Genomic DNA, 26,212 nt, shown 5'->3' with positions numbered 1-26,212 from the left:
CTGTAGTGCTTTGGTTTGGTTTGATACCTTTCTGTTATCTTTTTTGTGTCTATTGTAGGTTTTACCTTTGTGATTACCATGAGACTTATATGAATCCTGTTGCAGTTATAATTTTTGTTTTAATATAACAACTTGTGTTTAATGAGACTGTACACTTTGACATCTTCCCCTGCTTTATGGTCGTGAAGTCAGAGTTTACTTATATTTATAGTGATTCCATTAGCAAATTTTTTATAGTTATTCTCAGTATGTTTGTCTCATTTTTACATTGATTAACATTAATTTACTTATAACCATTACAGTTTTATATTATTTTATATTTGATATTTACATTTGCCAGTGAGATTTATACTTTTCATATGCTTTCACATTTCTCTTTGGTCTTTTTTATATCCTGTATGAAGAACTCTTCTAAGTAAGCATTTCTCATAAGACAGGTCCAGTGGTGACTACCTCCATTTTTGTCTTGGAAAGACTGTCACCACCTCAAGGATACTGTTCTTGGGTGACAGTTTCTCTTTCAGTGCATTGAATACATTAGCCATTCTATCGGTTTGCCAGGTCTTTGCTGAGGAATCGGTCTTCTCCTTGTATGAGATGAGCTGCTCTTTTCTTGATGCTTTAAAATTCTGTGTCTTTTAACAGTTTGGCTATGATGTGCCTCAATGTAGAACACTCTTTTATGTTTGTCCTTTTTGGAGTTTGGTGGGTTTGAGTTTTCTGCCAACTCTTTCCTTATTCCTTCTGGAACAGCTGCCAGCATATTGATTTGTTTGATGGTATGTTTTAAGTTCCATAGGTTTTCTTTACTCTTTTTCATTCTTATCTTTTCTCTTTTTCTTTCTCTTTTTTTTTTTGGTTTTTCTCCGGTACCGGGAACCGAACTCACGACCTTGCACTTGCCAGGCAGGCGCTTTTGCCGCTGAGCTAAATCCCCAGCCCCTCTCTTTTTCTTTCAAATGACCTGTCTTCAGATTCAGAAATCCTTTCCTTTGCTTGATCAAATCTGCTGTTGAAGCTCTGTTGAATTTTCATTTCTATCATTGTATTCTTCAGGTCCAGAATTACTGGGTTCTTTTTTATGTTTTCTCTTTAACTTCTCATTTTGTTCTTTTTTTTGGGGTTTTTCTCCGGTACCGGGAACCGAACTCACGACCTTGCGCTTGCCAGGCAAGCGCTTTTGCCGCTGAGCTAAATCCCCAGCCCCTCATTTTGTTCTTATATTATTTTCCTGGTCTTATTAAATTGTTTGTGTGTATTCTCTTGTACCTTGATGAGTTTCTTGAGAATGATTATTATGAAGTCATTGTTGGACAGGCAGTCAGATTTCCATTGATCGATCAATTGATTGATTGATTGGAAGTTGATTATGCTCCTTTGGTGGGGTCCTGTTTCCTGGGTTTTCACTTTCTGTATCCTGGGTTGGCGTCTGTACATCTGAAGAAGCAGTCACGTCTTCCAGACTTGCAGGGCTGTCTTGAATAGGAAAGTTCTTCACATGGGGAGCTGGGGAGCACATGGGGACACTGGTTGGGGGCTGTCTAGGAGCCTATTGTTGCTCTAGGCATAGTGGGAGAGGATGCCAAGGGAGGGGCTTGCCAGGGCACTGACTGGGGATAGTGTTGAGCAGGGGTATTTCACTGCGTTACTGAGCAATGAAATCTTTGGGGAATCTGTGTGGCGGCAAGAGTTGTTGAGTTCTTAGGTGCCTTGGCCAGCTGCGTGCATGCTGAGTAGGCAGGAGCTGGGCTTGCTGCAGGAGGGTGCACTGCCATGTCAGAGGCCAGCACTGTGGGCTGTCGCTGGCCCCCGGCAGGCTCGCAGCAGTAGGAGCAGAATGGTGGTGGGAGGCAGAGGGTGGTTCTGTGTGTGGCACCACTGTGCTGGGTCTTAGGATTGGAGCCCTAACAGCAGCCATGGCTACAGCAGGTCTAGACACTGGGATGGTAGAGGCATAGGCAGCTGTGTCCACATACACAGAAGTTGTGGGTCTCGGAGTAGCAGGGCATCAGGAGATCTGCAATAGCCGTGAAGGCTTTTGTTTTCCCTAGTGGCAGTTCTGGGGTCCTCTTGGGAGCAGGCTCTGCCCTGTGAGGTTTTAACCTCACAGAGTGTTGACTTTTTTCTGGTTTTATTATGATGGTTTCCTTTTGTTTCTTTGGTAGTTCTGGAGATTAAACCCAGGCCCTGGTTATGCTAGGCAGGCATTTTACCACTGAACTACATCCCCAGTACTGAACAGTGGTCTTTTTAAGAAGTTTAAAAATGTAAGAAGTCTTTCATATTTGCCATGCACTTATTATTTCTACTACTCCTCATTCCTGTATGTCCATCCAGGTTCCTTCTGACATCATTTTCCCTCTGCCTCAAGGACTGTCTTTAACACTCTTTGCATGCAGATCTGCTGATAATGAATTTCTGCTGTTTGCGTCTATGAGATGTGTTTAGATTGCATTACTTTTGAAAGATGTTTTTGCTGGATATGAAATTTTTTATTACTTTCTATCTTTTGGTACTTTAAAACTGTTGCTCAGTTGTTTTGTCCTTTGTATCATTTTTGACAAGAAATCTTCTGTGACCATCATTTTTGTTCTTTTCTATGTCCTATGTGATTTTTTTTCCTTTTGGCAGCTTTACATTTTTTCTTTTAAAAAGTAGCTTACTGTGTGCTTTGGCATAGTTTTCCTCCCATTCCTAATTCTTTGTGAGTTCCTTGTGCTTCTTTGCCCTGCAGGTGTGTAGTGTTCATCTGATCTGGACGATGTTCAGCATTGCTTCTTCCAATCGTTTATCCTCTCTCTCCTTTGGGGACTCTGACGGCAAGCAGCTCGCAGGTCACTCATGCTGCTTTTGAGTTGTTCTGCTCTCTGTGCTTTCTCTTTTGTTTCTGTAGCTGTGTCTCAGAGTTTGCTGACCTCTTCTGTCTACTGTTAATCTTATCCACTACTAGACATGGTGATTTTCCTTTGTAGAAATCAATTTCAAATGATTTTGTATCTTCCATGGCTCCTCTTAGTAAGTTCATTGGCTGACACTAGAGGCCAATATCGTATTTCTAATTGAAATATACTTCCAATGGAATATACTTTCTAATTGAAATATATTTCTAATTGAAATATAATTTAACAGAAATATACTTGCACAGTAAGACTGAACCAGAAGTTGAAGTCTTTGGTTTAATAGTATCATCTTCTTTTCCATTCCCAGAGTGAGACCTATCTTACAGTTTTAGAACGACTTTGTCTTTGAAAATAAAACAATTAGGGCTGGGGATTTAGCTCAGTGGCAAAGTGCCTGCCTGGCAAGCGCAAGGTCGTGAGTTCGATTTCTGGTACTAGAAGAAAGAAAAAAGAAAATAAAACAATCAACAGTAAGCCTATTTACATTAATCCTAAAAGTAATGATGTTTAAAATGATTGCTTTTATTTTTTGACACTGTCTTTGGGAAACTGATTCAAAAGTCTGATTTAGAGAAGGGAGTTTAAATACCTAGTTACATTAATAATTTAATAATTTATACTAAAAAAAAAATTTATACTAACCTTTGAGTCCAGAGACAAAAAAAATCCTACTGTTTTAATAAAGACAGTGTAGGGCTGGGGATATATCTCAGTGGGATAAGCGCCTGCGTGGCAAGCACAAGATTGTGAGTTCGATCCCCGGTACCACCAAAAAAAAAAAAAAAAGTGTAATTTCTTTGTTTTTATAACTAAATATCTGTGTCTTTTTAGCAGCCTCCCATTAAACTCATGAGTACTGTATCAGCCGTGTGTCACAGGGCAGCACATGGAGCTTCCTGTGAAGCTGTGGCAGTGATCCCCATGCCCAGCCCTCTTGAGTGCTCTCCTACGACTGCTGGAGTGGTGGGGACACGAATGTGCTAACTGAACGTAGGGGCTGACTTAGGTGGGCCGAGCCTATGAATCTGTTGACTCATGCTGGAGTGGAGTAACCAGGTCTTTCTTAATGTGAGCTTTTGTTCTGCCCACTCATTGTTTCAAAGGTATGAATAGGAGATTGTTATGCAAAGAATTACACAGGAAACATTTTCTGTTGAGCCCTGGAGCTGGTGCAGCTTGTCATGAAGGATGCCTTACCCCCATAGATGACCTCGGCCTTGCTGATGCCTTGCTGGTAAAGCCTTACCTGACGTATAGCACACTTAACTTTTCACAAAGCTAATTTCTGACTGGATATACATTAAACATTTAGATATCTGATAATGGAATCCTTCATACTAGCATTTTAAAATTTACTGTCTTAAGGCTCTTTTACCTTCTTCAGAAATACAGGTTTGAAGTATGACTCCTGTATAATAAGTGCTATTAAATTAAGGCTTTGTCTGAGTATTGTTACTTTTTGTTAAGTTTTAGTACTTTCAATTTGAAAAGTGTGTTTTTTTAAGATGATAGCTACTCTTGATTTTGAGATTTATTTTTTTAATACAATTTTATTTATTTTGTGGTGCTGGGGATCAAACCCAGGTCCTTGTGCATGCAGCGCAAGAACTCTACCACTGAGCCACATCCCTAGCTCTGAAAAGTGTGTTTTACAATTTATCACTGTGACAAAAACCTTGACCATGATTTTAGAGAAATGATTTTGTTATTGTCTAGTCTTTGTAGATTTTCAGAATTAAAGAGCTATGTGACTTTTCTAGAATAATTTGTTAGTCAATATCAGTAGATTTTTTTAAAAAAATAACATTGAAATAGCAGTGTCCTCAGCACCAGTCCCTTTGAGCTGGTGTTTGTTTAGTTCCTCTGTGCACTGCTGGGAGGCCATGGGTGTCTGCCCGAGACCTTCCTAGAGCCCAGGGATCTAATGGGAGACTGGCAGAATGTCCTTGTTGGGGTTGGACGCTGACTTGGTTGCCACCTGCGCAGGCCCCATCCAAGCTACCCTTCCCTGCTGTTCCACCCACGCCTGTGCTTACTTGGTGCCTGCCCCTTTCTCACAGTAGAGGCACAGGCCGTGGCCAGGATGCTTGAGTGACCACAGCACATACCCATGGCTTCTGGTGTGGAATTTGTACACTGGGTGGGTCCCTCAAGCTGGTCATTGAACTGTGCGGAGAAAATATTAGACCTTATAGGCACTTTACTGTTACAACTTCTAAAGTGCTCTGTCTGTATATACGTCAGTGAATGGTACATACGTACTGGTAGTTTGTGAGTATTAAATACAGTGGGTGCTGTATGGAAGGCTTTGAGAGCAGGTAGGGCTCCAGGGGAGCTGCAGGGGTTTCTGTTGTGGCCCCTTCGGTCCCTCCACAGATGAGCCTGGGGGACGTAGAAGTCTGCGCACGTGCATACCTGTGCTTTAGCAGACAACCCAGGCTCTCACCAGAGTGTGCGAGGGTCCTCGGCTCTGAAGGTCAGTAAACTGTCTGGGGTGTCTGGGCTCCCATGCTTGTTTCAGTAGGGTTGTAACTTATTTACAGGTAAGTAAATAAGATAACTTGCTAGGTTCAATTAAATGCAGCTTTATTTGAAAAATGAAATTTACAAGTAGATATCTGTTACTTTTAGCAAAGAAGGTGTGTGAGGCTTACAGCTGAGAAACTGCAGCCAGGATTGTTGCCATCATCTTAAAATGATGTGGCAAGTGCTGTATACTCTCCTGTGTCTGGGTTTTAACCTTTCTTAAAAGGCATTTTATTCTACGTTTTCACCAGTCTTTTATTGTTAAAAATATTTGGGGACCATCTTCAGGTTCACCTGCATAAGTCTGCGGCTGGAGGGACAGCAGCACATTCTCCTTACAGTCTGCACAGGGAGGCTCCCACTGCCTGTGTCAGTCCTGGGGGCTTGGGGTGGAGGTGAGCATCAAGGTCAAGCCAGCTGAAGCTGTGAGATTGCGTCAGAGGTGCTGGGGACATCAGCTGAGGTCGGCAGAGGTGTTTAACGTCCTACTGGCAGTTCCTCCCAGCATTCTGGAGTTGCATTTTGTAAGGCCCGGTGTAGCTTCGCAGTCTCTCCCTTGAACACTCAGGACTGTCTTGTTCCTCACTCACCTGACCTCCCGATTGTTGGGATTTATTTCCCTGTCAGTGATTAGGAAGATCTCTCTTCCATATTCTTTCCAGTGAGTATTGGACCTGGGCATATGCTCAGTAAATGGAGTAAGTGTTTAAACTGTTTCTAAATAAAAAAGATTTAAGAATGTGCGTGGGGGGTTTAAGTGACTGCAGCGCACGTGTGGTGCAACCCCACTGCATTTCCCACTCGCCCTTTTACTTTACAAACTTAGCATTGAATTCAAGTTAGCAGTGCTTTGCATGGGGAGAGATTATTATATTTATTTGCTCATTGATGTAGTGAACGTGGAGAATATGTAAGGTATTGCTGTGGAGCATTGGGAGTATGAGTGGAATAGTCACTGTTCTCACAGAGTTTATAGGGGGAGCAGGCAATAAGCAGGTCCAAAGGAATCAGGAAAATGTGCTCTGCAGAAACCTAGCTGGGAGCCAAGGCCCTGCCGGGAACAGCTGTCTGCGGAATGGGGCTCAGCTCTCCTCGCCAGGGGACTGGCAGGCAGCAGCGGGGCTGCAGGAGTGTGGGCTCAGGCGGCCCCTTGGCAGGACTCTGGTTTCCTGTGACCAGGTGCAGCCACCTTGCTCTGGTAGGCACAGTCACCCGTCCTCCTGGGGTGAGCAGCAGGGAGCGTGAATTCCAAGCCATGGCCAGGGGTGCTTCCGGTTACTTGCCTCCTACATGAACTAGGTCAGGGCCGGCCAGTCTGTAACAGTGACGCCTGGTAAACTGGGACCGTTCTTTAGAGCATCCCAGGAGCAGAACTGAGGAAGCCTGCAGGATTTGATCTGAGGAGTACTTCACTGTGTAACAAACTGGTTTTACTAAGGGCTCTGTTATTTTTCTTTAACAGGAATCACTAGGTTTGACCTACTTGGAGACTTTGGAAGGTTTAATTGGCTGGGCAATTTCTATATTGTCCTGTCCTACAATTTACTCTTTGCCATTGTGACAACATTGTGTCTGGTCAGAAAATTCACCTCTGCTGTACGAGAAGAACTTTTCAAGGCCCTAGGTAATCCTGAGGGTTATGGGTATTTCTCTTTCTGCTAATTAATGACCATGCATTACATTTTCAGTTAGCAGTAAGTCTTCATTCAGTTTCTAAATGTGTACAACCTTAGATGTCAAATTCTTGACCATCACTCATGCAGAATCATGTCAGTGATTGTATTAAAACTGTTGTAGGCTGCGAATACATTGTTCATGCTTACTTCCACATTAATGCTACACATTTCAAGTTTCATACCTTGGGGCTACCAGGACAATACAAACTGTCTTGGGGTTGGGTTTATAATTTATCATAAAAGAAGGGCAGTCAGTGATTTATTATAGAAAATCTTGACACTGACTCATTTACCTGAGTGGCACTTTAAACGCCTATATATTCCTTGTGGTTTTAGCTGTTTCAAAAGACAACTTATTAATTGGTTCATTAAGGTTCAGTATTCAGATGACTTAAACCATACAAGCAGTAATCAAGCTTCTCACGCTGCTAACCCTTCCCAGCCGTGGTGGTTGAAAGTGTGATAATTGGGAAGAAAAAAAGATTTCAGATTGTCAGCTCAGGCCGTATGAATTTTACTTTGACTGTGCCCTGTGAGAGGGATGGCTGATTGGAGTATTGTCCTGAAAAGAAAAAGCTACATTTTCTTTCAGCCAGAGCCCCAGATAAATTTCATAAATTTTAATGCCTAGGTTTTATAATGCTGGCCGTGTCAAAAGCTGCAGGATGAAGTGGGACTCAAGCAGTTCTCTTGTCGGGTATCTAGAATGAAGCCTTAATTTTCAAGGCTGTTGTAATATTGGCAAGATTCAGCATCCATCGTATCAGATGGACTCCACTCCATTCCCTGCAGCGGCTGCTGTGAAGTCGGCAGCCGGCCTGGATCCTGCTGCTGGGAAGCGCTGTTAAAGGAGTAAGCGGAGCCCTGGGCAGGCAGAGCTCCCTGTGCTGGGTCAGCTCTTAGACCACAGAAGCAGTGCGAGGTCCGAGAGTATGTGGAACTATCTGATAGTTACTTTCCTTTCGAATATTTTCCACTGTCCTCTGGGATGCTCTTCTGGGGGCAATTTATGCATTGAAAAATTTCCTTTTTAAGTATATGCAGTGTTTGGTTAGAGATCTTAAGCATGACTTCACTGAGAGTCAGAGTTTGATTCTGAAATTTACGTATTCTTTTTCTTTTGAGACAGGGTCTCAATCTGTAGTTCAGGCTGACCTTGAACTCACTTGGTAGCCCAGGCTAGCCCTGAACTCATGGTGATCCTCCTGTCTCAGCCTCCCAAGTGTTGGGATTACAAGCATATGCTTATATTCTTTCTTTTTCTCTGCTTTTTTCTTTTATTATATTCTTTTTTGCCTTTTTTCCCCTCCCCTCCCCTCCCCTCCCTGTTTTATCTTGTCTTGTGTCTTCCTTCTTCTCTCCCCCTTCCTTCCTTCCTGTAGTCTCCCTCACCCCACCCACTGCCGCTGTGTCCGATGATTGTAACAATGTCCAGGGCACAGAGACCCTGGGATATAACTGCCAGGATGGTGGTGATGGAGAGTTGTCTCTGGAGCTCTCTGCAGAAGAGGGACATTGCACTTTCTAAGAGTGGATATTTAGACTGCACCCAAGTTTTACAAGTGAACCCAGTCCATCTTCTGTTTTATAAACATAATTCCACTTCAGTGCAGCCACCTGCTACCTCCCTGGCAAGCCTGGCTTTAACTGTTCATGATGGGGCTGTAATTCATGTTTCGCTGCTGGCCAGCTTGAGCCACTTGTGGTACATTCATGACTGTCCCATGCGTGATCGTATCAGTTGTACCACCAGTTGTATAAGCTGCCTGATGGGACAGTCATGCATGTGCCAGCGGTGAGACAAGCCAGTGGGAATGTATTAATGCTGTTTCCCACCTTCTGACAGCTGGCCACTCCTCTGGTCAGTTAGTGGTTTGGCTGTTCCTGGGACCAGAACTGTTTTTGTTGTTTCTGGATTTTTTTACCCTTCCCAAATGCCATAGAAAGACTGAATTTTACCTTTTCTGTCCTTAAGATATGCAGGTGACAGAACGTTTAAGGTTTGGAGTGCTGTGTTGGTTTAAGAGTGATAGGAAGCTGTCTGGCAGTCAGGAAGATTACCACTTGGAGGGAAACAGGCTTTTTCAACTTAGGTTTTGAGGCTTCAACAAGGTCTGAGCCTCATGGGAATTACTTCCTCAAAATCTTTCTGCTAATGTGCTGCTTATGTATTTGTTTGTCATAGTAAAAAATTTTTTTTGTTGTTAAAGTGCTTGAAGCTTTGGTGGCACCTGAACTCTTCGGTGTTCTGCCTTCCCTTCCTGTGAGGGCGCAGTGCTATTCCATACACACACATAGTATGGCAGAGGTACTATAATATGATAGGAGTTCATGTCATAGAAAAAGGTAGTGATGATTTTTTTATTCTCTGACTTTGAGTTGAGAAGTATTTTTATATTCAGTTTGTTCCTTTGCCATTTCTTTCTTTTTCTGGTAATATTTCCCATTTTTTAAAAATTACATGCTCAATATTTTGGTATCCTTGCTAACATTTGACTCCATGTGCATATGTGTAAATGTCTTTTGAGCAAAAATGAGACCATATCTGCCTCAGGTTTGGGTCCCTGGGATATGCTCTCTGGGATAGGAATGTGTTTGATGGGAGTAGCTTTGTCAGAGGGGAGGGAGAGAAAGCAGGAAGAGGGCTTGTTGTTTGCAGCCTCAGCTGGCCTTACGGGTGGTGATGGTGGTGACCCTCAGAGATCTGCTGAGTCTAGAAGAGCCCCACGCAAACATGTCTGCTGGGCCGTGGAGACAGGCTGTCCTTGGAGGACCACAGTGACTTCCTGCCCAGATGCCCCTTTCCACTCAGGCCATCTGCAGAGGAGCCACTGGTGGGGAAAAGAAATCTTTGGTTCCTAGATTGCATTTGGCAAGATCACAACTTCCACAATGAAATTGCACATTCTACTTGCCAGTCTCTTCTCTTCAGCACCCAGCCTCCTCCCCAGCCACTCAGCAGCACCTTACTTCTTACCATTTCCTTAATTTTCCTGCAGGGCTTCATAAACTCCACTTATCCAATACTTCAAGGGATGCAGAAGCAACCAAGCCATCTGCAAATGGGCATCAGAAAGCACTGTGAGACCCCCCGGTGGGCAAGCATTCTGCAAGCAAGAGCCCCGAGAGGTTGAACTTGTGACATTCCTGCCTGCCAGATGTAGAGTGTTTTCACACTGACCTCGGTGCATGTTTAGGGCCTGGGCCTAGCAGTGTCTTTTTGTTGTAATCTAAGAACTTGGCTATTGCTGATCTTGTTTTTTAAATTTGGCTTTCTGGTAAACCCGATGGTTTCCAGTTCAGCACAGGTTCCTGGAGACATACAGGAAAGCACACGTCTGTGGCTGTGTCATCCTGATGTGAAAATGTGTCAGAAATGGCCAGCCGAGACTTTGGAGGAGGCACTTAGTTCCCCTTGTGTGTTTCACTCCGCGTGGAGACACCTACCCAGAAGGCTCCCTGGCACCAAGGGAGGTTTGCAGGCCTGATGGAAACTGCTTGTAGAGGCCGTCACTGCAGCGGCCACACCAGAACAATAATTGGAAATTCATTTTTTATTTCCTTAAAAAAAATACAGTTTCCGATTTAGATTACAGAATTTTCACTAGACTTTGAGACAAGGAAAAATGTTAAATTCTTTTAAACCCTAAGCCTTGGTGACAAGCCACAGGAGCATCTTCCGTGTTCCTTAAAGGACACTCTGGTGAGTGTGTCATTGTAGTTAAGGGACAGTTGACCAGTGTACGGCTCAGTCTTACCTCTCATAACACAGTTGCCAGTGTTGAGTACACTTGTAACTTAGATTTTGCCTTATAGGCTATATGTACACTCACTTTTTTAAAGCATTATTTTTCAGAAAATCACTTAATTCCCTATGCTTCTATGATGTTTGTGGGAAATGTCAATGCTAAGTGATAGAAACCCATTCTTTCCTCATATTCTTCAGGCTTTGGTTACTTTTATATACACCAGTTTAAGCCTTTGACTTACAAAAGTTACCAGCTCAACACCCAGCGCTTATAGATTGGCATTCTTGATGTGAGAATAGGTTTACACTGTAACATAATCTGATAATCAGCTTTTACATTGTAAATACTCCTGGTTTCCCAACTCTTGAGTCCATTGATCAAAAAGCATTAACATATGCTCTGTGTTATCTCACCCACTAGGATAGGATCCCGAGCGCTATGCATGCAAAAAGACTAGGTCGGCCCCTTAGCACACAGTTCATAGTTATGTGATCTGTATAAGTAGGTATGTTCACATGCACCATGTGTATGGCAATAGGTTGTCTGTGTTCAGACAAAAGTAAAACATTTTTCTAAAATTGTTGAATTTGAAGATATGGGTGGGGGGCGGGGGAGAAATTTATGAAAAATAGGCTGTATTTATTGACATAAAAATTTTCCACGTAGAACCAAACAATAAGAAAATTGGATCTGTACTGTATATTTATAAGTTCCATTGAGATACTTCTAATATATACTTCTGCATTTTCTTCTGAGCTTCTCATCTTTTGAAAATGCAGCTTAGCTTTAAAATGAGTATTCACTTTGTGGTTCTAAGCAACACTCAGCACATGCCACCAGTCTATTGGTGGATTTCTCAGTATAAGACCTACACACCTAGAAACTTAATAAAAGGTCTGCTGCTTTGTAATTTCACTGTTCTGTCTACGTTAGTGTTAATTGCAAGCTTTGATTTTTTTTTACTGAATCTTGGAGTCTACACTTCGAGCAGACCAAGTCCAAGGGAGAACGGAAAGATGCTGTGTTCTAAAATCACTTCTGTATCAGTGTCGGGGCACATCCAGTGAAAGAGTTCCTGGGCATTTGTAAGATGTCTGAAAGTTTTTTAGTAAAATATTAAACTTTTCATTGTGTCTCACGGTTTGTTCATTTCAAGGTTTCTTTCCTCCCACGCTTGCGTCAGTCAGCATGTAAAGTGAGTTATAAACATAATACTCGTTGTGCACAACATTACTGCTTTTGGAACAGATGATGAGCATTGCGGGAAGGATGGTTTCTCCTTGGGTCTCAGGTGCCCTCAGTTGCTAGACAGGCAGTCGGCTGTATCCTTGCAGCTTGAGCACCATTCCTGGTCGCAGACCACACCCTGGACTCTTCCTCTGGAGAGTGTCTCCTAATGCAGGTGCTCCACCGTACATATGCTGGGCTGTTGGTACGAGAACTACAGAAGTGCTGCTGGCAGACCGAGTCCTGGTGAGGACACCAGGGGCTTGCCTCTACTGCAGTTGTGGCGCACCAGGGAAGGAGAAGGCAGGTAGACAGTGGCAGGCAGAGCTCCAAACACAGACACGTTATAGAATTGCTGTTTCGTTTTCCTCTGAATGAGGTGCAGTGGTGACTATGTATCTCTCCATTGTACAGGGGCACCATAAACTCTAGTTATAGAGTTTTCTAGGGAGACTAAGCAGATTTTTACTATGAATTAGTTCTGCAATATTTAAGTAAATTATTTTACAGTTACAAATTTTGTAGAATATAACATTTGTATTGCTTTTTACTGATTTTCAGGATACTTCTGAGGTTCAGTATTTACATAGCTTTATGTTGTGTCTACGTAGAAAAAGACCTGCTATAGTAGACTCTGTGGACTTGTCACACCTGCACTGTTAGTTCCTAACACTGCTGCGCTGAGGGGCCATGTGGTGGGTAAGGGTGCAGTCTTGCCGTCTCCCACATGCCTCAGAGGCAGGCATGCACCTGCTTGCCACTGCCTCACTCTGCTTGCTATGGGCCATTACTGCAGCACTGGCCGCAGTGTCACCTGCCAGCACAGGTCCTGTCCTGCACGGCCCCTGTGTGCTTGCTTTTGGTTGGCACAGTGTTGGATGCACACAGGCAGAGCTATTGAAAGATTTTTAAAAATGTGAATGTGAATGCACTCCCAAGTATGTAGACCGTAAAAATCTGGTATAATGTTACTTTTAAAAATGAATGGACACATTGGTAAATTGTTTTTGTTTATGAATTGTTTTGCTTGCAATTGTTAGTCCTGTTTATTTCTATGGGATGTTTCTAGTGTGACTTTTAAACTACCGTAGCAATTAAAGTTTTGCAAAAAGTAATTTCATATTTGGCTTATAAATACATATGCTTTTAGCTTTCAATATTATCGCAGCCCATAATCTGCAAATATGGCTCAGTGGTAGAGTACTTGCCTAGCATGTGTGAGGCCCTGGGTTCAATTACTAGCACTGGAAAAAAACATTATCGCTAAAATTTAAGGGTGTTTATAGGGTACTTCTATTTGTTTTTTAATTTTTATTTTAAAGAGCATAGTAAAAAACAGCAAAATACAAACACAGCAAAAACATTAAAAATGATACAGAGTTTCAAACCAAATGATTGGGATTAACAGTGGTTGTTATATTACATATTGTTATCTTCAGTGAAGTTGCTCAGATTACCAGGTGTAAGAACAGAAGATTGATCAAACCATTAAAGAGAATAAGAAAACAATTTAAAAAAAAACATTAGAGACAGTACAGAGTTTCACTAGACAAGATGGTAGGAATTCACCAATGGTTGTTATATTGCATATTGTTGTCTTCATATCAGTTGCTCAGATTACCAGATATAAGCATGCAAAATTGGTCAAAATATTAAAAAAAATTAAGCATTAACTGTTCCTTTCAGTAAACCACCAGACATAAGCCGTACAGTTCTATATATCTGTGTCTATATATCTCTCTATATATTTCTTCTTTTTTACCTTAGTTCTTTTTCTTCTTTCCCTCATTCCAGTTCCTTCCTTTGGGCAATTTCTTTCCCTTTCTTATTATCTATTGTGCATTTTGGGTTTTATTTACTCTTTCATGTTCTTATACTAGAGAGATTATGATATTTACACATGTGGGTCCAATTTATTTCACTTACGAGTATGGTCTCTAGTTGCATCCATTTAGCTATAAAAGCCTTGAGTTTATCTTTTTTATAGTTGAGTAATACTCCATTGTATAAAAATACCACATCTTTTTTATCCATTCCTCAGTTGATGAGCATTTGGGTTGTTTCTAAGATTTTTTTTTTGTCTTTTTGAGACAGGGTCTCACTATGCAGTTCAGGCTGGCCTTGAGCTCACTTTGTAGCCCACGCTGGCCTCGAACTCACAACCATCCTCCTTCCTCAGCCTCCTGAGTGCTGGGATTACAGGTGTGTGCCACCACGCCTGGCTGTTTCTAAGATTTAGCTATGACAAATTGCACTGCTATAAACATGGGTGCATGTACATTGCTGTGGTATGATGTTTTTAGTTCTTCTGGGAAAATACCCAGAAGGGGAATAGCTGGGTTAAGTGGGACTTCTAATCCTAGTTTTGTGAGGAATCTTCAAACTGATTTCCACAGCGGTTTCCCCAATTTATGCTCCCACCAGCAGTGGAGAAGTGTTCCCTTTTCCCCATAGCTTCTCCAGTATTTGTCATTGGTTGATTTCTTAGTGATAACCATTCTTTCTGGGGTGAGATGGAATCTCAGTGTTGCTTTAATTTGCATTTCTCGAGTGACTCATGATGTTGAACATTTTTTCATATATTTATTTGCCACTAGTATTTCTTCATCTGAGAAGTATATATTTATCTCAGATGCCCATTTTTGGCTTGGGTCTTTGACTTTGGGGGGCCTGACTTTTTTTTTTTATGTTTTTTGAAATTTCTTTTAAAAGAAAAAGAAGGAAAACCTATTAACAAACAGATGTCCATTTACAAAATAGCATAAGAACAATACAAGCAGTACTGAATCACAGACAAAGTGGTAGGAAATTAACAATGGTTGTCGTACTATGTATTGATATCTTCACAGTGGTTTCTCAGGAAAACAGAGATATGCAAGATGGATCAAATAAGTAATCATTAATTGTTCTTTTCAGTGAAGCGATAGAAGTCAATAGTACAACTATGTTAACTATCCTGTATATACATACATACGTAATTTCCCCTTCTTTTCTCTTTTCCCTCATCCCAGTTGCTTTTTACTTTTGAGCATTTTCCTTTCATTTCACAATGTCTGTCATACCTCCTAATTTTTATTCACTGAGGTTCTTAACACTAGTGAGACAATACGCTGCTTACACATGGAGGTCTGGTTTATGATTTTTAAAAATTATTTATATATTCTAGATAGAAGTCCTTTGTCTGAGGGAGAGCTGGCTAAATTTTTTTCTCAATTCGTGGGTTTTCTTTTTACTCTGTTGGTGATTTCTTTTGATGTGCAAAATTTTTTCAAGAAGATAAGATCTCAGTTGTTAATTCTTTGAAGTATTTCCTATGCAGCTTGGTTTTTGTTCATGAACTCTCTGCCTACCCCTATGTCTTTGAGATTTTTGCCTACTTTCTCTTCCAGTAGATTTAGTGTTTCTGTTTTGATATTTAGATCTTTGATCCATTTTGACTTTAGTTTACTGCATGGTGATAGACATGGGTCTAGTTTTAGTCTTTGGCATGTGGAAAGCCAGTATTTCCAGCACCATTTATTAAAGAGGTTATTTTTCTTCCAGTGAACATGTTTGGCCACTTTGTCAAAGATAAGGTGGCTGACTGTGTTTGTAGCTGTGTCTGCATCTTCGAATCTGTTCCATTGATCCTCAGGTCTGTTTTTTTGCCAGTACCATGCAGATTTTATCACAGTAGCTTTATGGTATAATTTCAAGTCAGGGATTGTTGATGTCTCTTGCCTTTCCTGTGTTGCTCAGGATTGCTTTTACTATTCTGGGCCTCTTCTGGTTCCAGATGAATTTTAGGAATATTTTCTCTAGATCTGTGAGGTATACTAATGGTATTTTAATTGGGATTGCATTGAATTTGTACGACAATTTTGTGAGTATGGCCATTTTCACAATGTTGTTTCTTCTTATCCCTGAGCAAGGAATATCTTTCCATTTTCTGAAATCCTCTTCGATCTCTTTTTTCAGAGTATTATAATTTTCACTGTATAGATCTTTTACTTCTTTTGTTAGATTGATTCCTAAGTATTTCAGTTTTTTGGATGCTATCATAAAAGCTGTGGTTTCACTAATTTCTCACTCAGCCTGTTTGTTGTTTGTGTACAGGAATGCTGTTGATTTTTGAGTGTTGACTTTGTATCCAGCTATGCTACTGAATTTGGTTATTGAATCTATAAGTCTTTTGGTGGAGTTTTTGGGGTCTTCTATGTAGAGTATCATGTCATCTGCGAGTAATGATAATTTTACTTCTTCCTTTCTTACCCTTATTCCTCTTATTTCTCTGTCTTGTCTATTTGGTCTGGCTAATATTTCCAGAACTATATTGAAAAGGAGTGGTGACAGTGGACATCCTTGTCTTGTTCCTGATTTTGAAGTGAAAGCTTTCAATTTTTGACCATTTAGAATGATGTTAGCTGTTAGTTTGTCATAGATGGCTTTTATCAGATTGAGGTAAAGACCATCTATTCTTATTTTCTGTAGGGTTTTCATCATGAATGATTGTTGGACTTTATCAAAAGCTCTTTCTGCATCTATTGAGCTGATCATGTGATTTTTGTCTTTGGCTCTGTTGATATGGTGTATTACATTAATTGATCTGTGTATATGGAACCATCCCTGCATTCCTGGGATGAATCAATCCCACTTGGTCATGGTGTATAATCTTCTTGATGATTTGTTGCATTGTGTTTGCTAGTATTTTATTGAGAATTTTTGCATCTATATTCATTAGGAAGATTGGCCTGTAGTTCTCTTTTTTGGTTGGGTCTTTCTCTGGTTTTGGTATCAGGATAATACTTGCCTCCAGGAATGACTTGGGGAGAATTCCTTCCCTTTCAATTTCATTAAAGAGTTTGAGAAGAATTGGCATTAAATCTTCCCTAAACTTCTTGTAGAATTCAGCTGTGAATCCATCAGGACCTGGGCTTTTCTTCATTGGCAAGCTTTTTATTACATTTTCAATTTCACTTGCTGATACAGAGTTGTTCAGGATTTTTATATCTCTTCATTTAGCTTTGGTAATCATAGGTATCTAGAAATCTATGTCCTCTGTGTTTTCCATCCTATGTGAGAGTAAAGATTTTCAAAGTAGGTGTTGATGATCTTCGGAATTTCTACAGGATCTGTGGTGATATCATCCCTTTCATTCCTTATTGCAGATATTTCAATTTTTTCTTTACTTTTTTTAAATAAGGTTGGCTAGGGGTTTACCAATTTTTTTTTTTTTCAAAGAAACAACTCTGGTTCATTAATTCTTTGTATTTTTTTATTTTATTTTTTTAGTCTCCATTGCATTAATTTCTGCCCTGAGCTTTATAATTTCCTGTCTTCTTTGGGCTTTGGGTTTGACTTGCTCTTTTTTTCTAGAAGCTTGAGGTGCAGCATAAGATTGTTTACTTGTGCTTGTTCAGTTTTACTGAGGTGGGAATTCACTGGTATAAATTTCCCATTAGGACTGCTTTCATTGCACCCCACAGGTTCCTGTAAGTTGTGTCTACATTTTTGTTTGATTCTACATAGTGTTTATCTTCTTTGATTTCATCTGTGACCCATTGATTGTTCAGGAGGGTGTTGTTTAATTTCCATGTGTTTATGGAGTTTTTGCGATTTCCTTTGTCATTAATTTCCAGTTTCATTGCGCTATGGTCTGATAGTATATGTGAGATAATTTCAACTCTTTCACATTTCCTTAAGCATGTTCTATGTGCTAGTATATGGTGTATTTTAGAGAATGTCCCATGTGCAGCTGAGAAGAATGTGTATTCTGATGTTGGTTGGAACACTCTGTAAAGCTGTACAAAGTCCATTTGTTCATAGATTTGATTTAGTTCTGTTACTTCTTTGCTGATTTTTTTGTCTAGTTGATCTATCTCTTTGTGACAGTGGGGTATTAAAGGCCCCTGTTATGATTGTGTTGCTGCTTGATTTTTCATGTCTGTTAAAATTTGTCTTATATAGTTGGATGCTCCTGTGTTTGGTGCATAGATGTTTGATTGTGACCTCTTCCTCTTGAAGTTTTTCCCTCACAAGTATGTAGTGACTTTCTTTATCTCTTTTAATTGTTCTTGGTTTGAAGTTCATGTTGTTTGCAAACAGAATAGTTACACCTGCTTTTTCTGGGTTCCTGTCACATGGAGTATTGTTTTCCATCCTTTGATTTCCAGTGTATGAATTTCCTTTTGAGTTAAATGTGTTTCTTGTATACAGCATATTGCCAGATTTTGTTTCTAGATCTATTCTGCCATTCTACCTCTTTTGGTGAAATGAGACCATTTACATTGATGGTTATAACTTATATGTACTGGCTTATTTTTGTCATGTTATTTTCCTACTGTTGGTTCCTCTTTTTTTCCTGTGTTTAATTGCTCTGCTTGGTGGTTCCTTTCTGTTGTTGTTCTTGAAGTTGTGGTCTTCTTAAAAAAGCTCTTTTTAGAATATCTTTTATTACTCTTTGTAGGGTTGGTTTGGCACTCATGAAGTTTTTCAGTTGATCTTTATCATGGAAATGTTTTATTTCTCCATTAATTTTGAAGGATAGTTCTGCAGGGTACATCTGTCTGGGTTGGAAGTTGTTTTCTTTGAGGACCTGAAATACTTCACTCCAAGCTTTTCTTCTTTTGATCATTTGTGTTGAGTAATCTGCTGTGATTCTGATGCGCTTTCCTTTATAGGTGATCTGTTTCTTTTCTCTAATAGCTTTTAATATTCTGTTCTTTTGTTGAATTTCTGGGATCTTGATCACTATATGTCTGGGAGTAGATTTATTTTTGTTATGGCTAGTTGGAGTTCTATATGCCTCACATAATTATATGTCCAATTCTTTTTCCATGCATGGGAAATTTTCTGCTATTACTTCCTCAAATAGACTTTGTACATCATTTGTGCTGACACTTGCTGTTTCATTGATACCTATTAATCTTATATTGTTTTTTCTTTGCTTCATCTTGCAGCTATTGAATTGTTATTTCTTGGTTTTCTTGTTATTTTTAAGTGATCCTTCCTTTCATGGTCATTAGCAGTAATGCTGTCTTCAAAGTCTGAAAGTCTATCTTCAGCTTTGTTCAAGCAGTTTTGCCAGCTTTCAGTGGAAGTTTTAATTTCTTGGATATCTGTTTGAATCTGTTTCATGCATTCTAGTTCTTTCCTATATTGTTCATTCAAGGTTTCCATTAATTTTCTGTGTTCCTCTGTTTTCTTTTCTATGTCTTCTTTAGATGTGCTAAGCAATTCTTTTATTACTGTTGTCATTTTTTACCTGAGATTATTTCTGATATGATGTCTTCTATGGCCTGATGGAGTTGTTTCTTTACTTCAGCTGCTATCATTTCAGAAATTTCAGGTGTTTGACTTCCAAGGTCTTCTGTATTGATATCTCCTGGACTTGTTCTGGGTGGGGTGTAGGTCTGCAATTGCATTTTGCTCCTTCGTTTTGTTGTTTCAGAGATCCAGAGATTCCCTGGAGCTCAGCCTCACTCCCAGGATGATGATGTAGTAGTGGTACGAGGACCTACAAGGTCCTTGGTGCTCAGTGTGACTCCCTCGATGGGTGTGTGTGCTGGCGGGGTGCGATCCCCAGTTCCTCCACAGCTGTTCAGGGCTCAGCTTGGCTTCCACTCAGGGGTTCCCAAAGCTGTCCAGGTTTCAGCCCTGTTTCCACAAGGGTGTAGTGTTGGGCAGGTCATGGTCACTCAGGCTCCAGACACTGCCTGGGACCCAGCCCGGTTCCCATGCCAGTGGGGGAGGGTTGAGCACGCAGTCACTGAGGCTGTTGAAGCTGTATGAGGTTCAGCTTGGGTCCCCCAAGGGTGTGGGGTGGGGGCAGGGAGTGGCACCCAAGGCCCCTGAGGTTGTCTGGGGCTCAGCCTGGCTCCCAAGCTGGTGGGGCAGGGGTGGGGCCAGCTCACCTGTGTTCCCGAATCTATCTGAGGTTCAGATCTGCTCCCACAAAGGGGGTGGGGTAGAGAGTGGCCCCCGAGACCCCTGAAGCTGTCTGGGGCTCTGCCTGGCTCCCATGTTGGTATGGGAGGCGTGGGGACTGCTCACTGGCTTTCCAAAGCTGTCTGAGATTCAGCTCAGCTCTGTTTTTGTTATTGAGACAGGGTCTCAGTTTGTAGTTCAGGTTGGCCTTAAACTCACTGTGAAGCCCAGGCTGGCCTCGAACCTGCAGCAGTCCTGCCTCAGCCTGCTGAGCACTAGAATTACAGACATGTGCCTCCATGCCCGGCCCATTTCAGTTTTATAAAGGGCAATAATTTTGGTGAATGTTAAGTAGAGGAAGAAGTGAGTATTTTGTACTGTCTTTTTGTTGTGAGGTTACTAGTAAGTTTCTTTGCAGTCCAAAATACAGCCTCAATATTTGGAAGCATGCATTTTGTCCTACATATTTAGTTATTTAAACCATATTTAGGTTTGCTTTATTTTTCTCATTTCTTCCGTAGAAGGCCAGAGTAGCTCTGCTTGGTCAGGGAGCCTCCCCCAGAGCTCCATGGGTATGCAGTGCCACTAGCACCACCTGGATAACGTGCTGCAGGGCCCACAGGCTGCCACGGACTCCAGTGTCTCTCCACATGTTGCCCACAGTAAAACACACATGGTGTGACTCAGTTCAAACACCAAAGCAGCCAAGACTGAACAGAATGGTACACTTTTTTACTCTGTATGATGCATGTTGGCATTTTCTGTTGTTATTGTTAGCTTTTAAATACTAGATGCAGACCACTAAGTTATTTCCTGACCTGCTAGTGGGTGCTGAATTTCAGTTTGAAAAACAACAGGAATCTGCTTTGAAAAAGGAACGGACATGAAGACCATTTTTGTTTATTTTTTATTTTTTGGCCTTTGATTATTGCTCAGGTAAAATTCATTGCGACAGAAGTATTTATGTAAAGTACTTGCTGTACTACAAGACATGTAATTCAAATCAGAAGAAATTGTGAAGGCACTCAGATGCGATTGTAATTTTAGAGCTAGATGGTGGATTCACATGTTTTTACGGGAGGTCACTCAGGTGAGGAACAAAGCTGTTGAACACCAATGGGTAATTCAGTTAGGGGCACCATTTTCTCAAGGTCAAATATAATCACACTGGGGGGCTGGGGATTTAGCTCCACGGCACAGCGCCTGCCTGGCAAGCGCAAGGTCATGAGTTCGATTCCTGGTACCGGAAGAAAAACAAAAACAAACAAAAATTATATAATCACACTGGAAACTTAGTTTTTCTCAGGGAATCTTTGACACTGTGCCCAGGAGGTAGATAGTGATCAGCAGGGCAGCAGCTGCACTGGGCATGGATGGCACTGAGGGTCCAGATGGGAGCTGCCGGTGGGAGGAGCGTTGTCACCGTCAGGAGGTCCTGGGCTCTCAGGAAGGGTGGCAGTGTCATCAGTGGCAGTGGTGCCACCCCAGCTATTCATATCGACTTGCAGCCATTCTTTCATGGCACATGGAAGGCCTCTGGGAGCACTGCGGATGCCAGCCTTGCTGCCTTGCCATTGCATCTCCGGGGCAGCCCTGGTCCATGCTTTCCTAGCCTGGTGCTGCTGCAGTGTGAAAAGTGGCCTGTTCTGTCCTTGGCTGTCATGCTTACTGTGGACTTCGGAGTGGGGCAGGGGTACGCGTGCTCTCTCCTCACGCGTGGCAGCATCATGGCCGCCCCATGAACAGGAGCCACACCGTGTCTTACAGCTGAGGCACGAAGCTCAGAAGGCTGAAGACCCCATCTGAGGTCACGCGCTCCTGAGCTGCGGAACTGGCCTGCAGTGCAGGCGCTACGGCTCCATCTCGCCCTTTCCAGTCTCTGGTGTTTGGTTTCTTTTTTCCTTCCTTTTTTATTAGTATATATTTGTGATACATAAATGCATTCATTGTAGGGATTGGTGCATGTACATATTATCATCTTGGTCCTCTTTACTTCGCTTCCACTCCCTCCTGTTTCCAGTCTCCTGTTCAAGTTCTCAGGCACCACATGAGGGTCTGGCAGCATCTCTCTGGCCCACTTCCATCTGTGCAACGGGCCTCGGAGCTGCCGGCCCTGGTCACCTGTCTGCAGGGCTTGTGTACCCCGGGAACCTTCCAAGCTCTCTCCTTGAAGTGCAGCTAGCACTTCAGCAGGTAAGTAAATATGTTGAGATGTGCTTCTAAAACGACCCTGTCTTTCACAGATAGCCTGCAAGAGGGGCTCACTGCTTTTAAGTAAAAGGGATGCCTAGTGCAGCGTGGCCTTGCACCACTTGTGAGAAGCACTTGGAGCGTGTGTGCCTGGCCGTTCATGTAAAAAGGCGACCTCAGTCCTCAGGAAAGCTCTGGAAGCAGGTCCTGTTGTGTCACTTTGCAGAGAAATTGCGTAGTACTTGTAGCCTGTGAGCTGGTGGCACCTGCTTTTACCCAGGAGCCCTCTGCAGACACGGCCCAGCCCTGTCCAAGAACAGGTGTCTGCTTCCTTCAAGAATCAACAGAGGTACTAAAAGACCCAAAACATGTTTTAGAACTGGAGCCTGCATTTTCAGTGGTGAGGGAATGGACTCAGAGGATGCGTAGGAGACGTCCAGCCTGACGGTGCAGCTCCTGTACTGTGCAAGGAGAGCTCCTGAAGCCCCAGCTTCACAGGCGTCGGCCTCAAGGTGTCGGACGTCAAGTCCCCTGCTCTGGAGAGGCTCTGACAGGTGCCTCAAGCTGCTGCTGCTGGCTGATAGCACGGTGTGCACCTGCCAGACCCTGCCGGCTGCCGGCTGCGTGGTCCTGCCTGGTATCAGCTTCCCCAGCGTTGCCTCATTAAGCTCGCGTGTGCAGTGTGGGTTGCACCGGGGTTGTGTGACCATCATGACTGCACCATATGTGACAGGACCTTTGGTCCCTGTGCACGTTCTGTACCCTCCATGCCAGGACCAGGCTACCCTGGGCCACACGCCTGCCAGGGCCCTACACGCTGCCACATGGTGAACGTTAGTTCCCACTTTAAATCATCTATTTAAATGTTGTCTTCTAATAACAGTTTTTAGGTAATGTGATGGTTAGCTGTATAGCAGGTTGTCTGAAGGACAAAAGCAAGTTTAAGATGTTTCTAACAGTAGTGTCGTGTGTACATGAGGGCCGGTCCCTGAGGTCTCCTGCAGCATCTTCTAGTTCACATGAGACTTCAGAAGGAGCTCTCACTGGCCCTTATGGAAATAATTCATTTGTTATAATTTCCTAAATCACAGCTCCTTAAGTGACAGTGAGGGTTTTGGGTTGATGCTGTTAGGTTAAAAGCTTGCACCAGCCTTGAGTCCCAGTTTGACATCTTCCTCATGTCTTGTTTGGTTACGCTTGAAGTCTAGACATGTCAAACATTAATTACACCTTTCTTATGTGGCTTTGTACTTGAAATATCAACCAAGTCCAACCCTACAAAAGGCAATAATACTGGCTCATTAAAATGTTTCCCTTGATTTGTGTAATTCTTAAATTTCAGTGTTTAGACGTGTGTGCTGCTATAATTCCGTGTGGCTGCTCTGTGGTGAGCCACGGTCCCCACAAGATCATGTTTCCTCTGCGTGTAACCTTGCTCACGGCCTCTCTCCACACCAGGGGACAGTACGTGTGTGCGTGCGTGTGCACGTGTGCTTGTGCATGTGAGTTTGTACACTGTGTGTCAGCTAGGTCCTCAGTCCCGTGACAGGCTTGTCTCTAGTTCCTAACTGCTGCGCACAGACACGGCTTTCTGTACGTGGCTCAGCGCACTGTGCTGCTGTGCCCAAGAGTTAATCATGCAGGTTGAAGCTGGGACTGAGGACAAGTGCCGGCTCATCCCCGTGTCAGTTGCCCTGGAAGATGTGTCCTGTCACGGACTCGAGACCTCACCAGTGTTTCTGCAGTACTGGCCACCAGGCAGGCAAGTACTGAATTGCTTTTCTTTGTATTTTCAATAACTTACAGAGGGACAATTTTGTTATTTTAGCAGCTATTGATATTTATGCTTTCGTGAATTATCATTAAATGTACTTAGTACCCTTATTTTATTAAAAAATTTTATGGGTATTAACTGTGTCTGGTGTGTTGTATTTTCCCTGGTTATCCCATTTTTAAAAACTTGTTCACAATATTTTTTTTCTATATGGAAACTTTAAAGTTTGATGTCAAAAATTTGCATTTTTCCATGCATTTCTTAGTTTTTAAATTTTATTTTATATGCATTTCTTGAGATTATACTTTGGCTGTCCCCATGCCAATATTAAAAAAAAGAATTTACCCATTTTTGTTCCTGACTACTTTGAGATATAATCACATACCATAAAAGTTACTCTTAAGTTATATAATTCGTGCTTAAGTTATATAATTATAGGCATGGTGGTGCATGCCTATAGTCCCAGCACTTGAGAGGCAGAGGCAGGAGGACTGCTGTGAGCTCAAGGCCAGCCTGAACTGCATAGTGAGACCCTGTCTCGGAACGACCAAAAAAATTGTATAATTCATTGTATTAAATACTTTCACGGGGATGGCAGCCATTACTCATCTGTTTCCAGAATACTCTCAGCAGCCCAAATTGCTTTTATAGGCCCATTTATTGTTTCCATAGTACTTCACTGATCCGTCTTGGAAAGGCGTGTCAGGGGCTGTGCAGAGACAGCCGCCTCCACGTCACTGCGCTCTCCCCACTCCCCACACTGGAGAGGCGGCGACTGGCTCAGTCTGCCTGTGGAAGAGCACCCCCGCTCCAGGTTGGAACCAGATCTGCTTCACATCTAGCCCTTAGGCATGTCCGTGTCACCGTCAGCGGCAGGGAGGAGAGGATGAGTAGGTTCCCATGCCATTCTGCCAGCATCCGCATTGGCCAGGGAGGGCCTGCTGAGCCGAGGAGGTAGCACCATGGGATGAGGAAATGGGACCCATGACTTGTGCTGGCAAAGTTTTCTTTGTGGTCTGTGGCCAATTTTTATAAGGGTTTCCTGGATCCTCCAAGATAAGTTATAATATTCAGATCCAGTATCTCTTAACTTTTCTTTCTGAATTCACAAATATTCATAGCGGCTTTATGCATAGCAGTGAAAACCTGTAAGCAGTCCAAACAACCGTCTCCAGAAGCATGGGTAGACACCCCGTGGAATGGACTTACGGTGGAACAGTGCTGTACGTAGAACTCTCATTTCTCAGTCTGTTTATGGTTTGACAAATGAGTCCCAAATTCTCCTTTTTCCTGTTAACTTCTCACAGCAACCCCTTTTCTGATCCAAGCACTGTACAGCTGTACATAAAGATTCATGACAGTTATGCCCTCATTATGGATTGTAACCTTCATTGTTAGGAAATGCCTGCCCCCCACAGGTGTTCTCTTCCTGGACTTGAGCGTGGTTTTCTTACTGCCGCCAATCCAGGGTATGCCAGCACTCAGTGATGCGTGTTAAAGACTAGAGGGATGTGTGAAGAGTAGGCCCCAGGAAAATCTGTCTCCTCTTGCCACTTGGACAGGTGGCCACTACCTGTTAAAAGGGGAGGGGTCACTCCACCACCATGGCCACTGCCCCTGACCAGGAGGCAAGCAGGGCGGGTGTGCTCTGTCCTCCCAGCCCCGCCCTGTGTGCTTCTCAGATGGGTGCTTCAGCATCCAGACAGAAGCCACTGAGGCTGTGGTGTGATGTCCCCAGCCTGACAGGAGAACCAACAGAGTAGTCAGCGGTAGCCACCATTGAAACCATCAGTACCCCTGCCACAAGGCTGCTTTTCCATAAGAAAATCATCTGGTTTATCAACTTTGTTCTCACCAACTTTCCTGAGGACCTACTGCTGCAGTGAGGCACTAATTCCTGTGTTGCCAAGAGCAGAAGTGGACTCTGTCCCTGAACAGGAGATGCACTAGTGGAAAGATACGCAGCGCTCACAGACTCAGCGGGACGCCCAGGAAAGACTGGTGGATTGGTCACAGGCGCGGCCTCCACTGGGCCCACCTACTCTGGGTGCTCCCTGCAGACTGAGGGCGGGGTGTCACGGCGAGACACCCAGACCTCCACCACATGCCTGTGCTCTGTCTGCTCCAGGCAGCAGCTGCACATCCGCGGCTTGGGCCTTCTGAATGCAAACTGGGTTCTGTGGTGCTGCTTCCCTCTGCTGCTTGTTTAGAATAGCAGTCCCCAGCCTTCTGGGCACCAGGGCCAGCCTTGTGAAAGACAGTTTT

General features: G+C 42.7%; 1 protein-coding gene across 1 annotated transcript in view; it reads left to right on the top strand.

Moving 5' to 3' along the window:
• Positions 1-11,989, top strand: part of Lmbr1 (limb development membrane protein 1) — a gene marked incomplete at its 5' end in the record, with an annotated part of 46,535 nt that extends 34,546 nt beyond the window's left edge. Inside the window, 2 exon segments of the mRNA XM_005404906.2 lie at positions 6,889-7,050; positions 10,102-11,989. Of these exon segments, the coding sequence (XP_005404963.2) occupies positions 6,889-7,050; positions 10,102-10,187 (248 nt within the window).
• Positions 11,990-26,212: the final 14,223 nt, after the last annotated feature.

This window comes from Chinchilla lanigera, unplaced genomic scaffold (genome assembly GCF_000276665.1).
Source record: "Chinchilla lanigera isolate Chin_1 unplaced genomic scaffold, ChiLan1.0 scaffold00090, whole genome shotgun sequence".
NCBI lineage: Eukaryota > Metazoa > Chordata > Mammalia > Rodentia > Chinchillidae > Chinchilla > Chinchilla lanigera.
The sequence above is the reverse complement of the archived record's forward strand: the minus strand, read 5'-3'. Positions and strand labels throughout refer to the sequence as shown.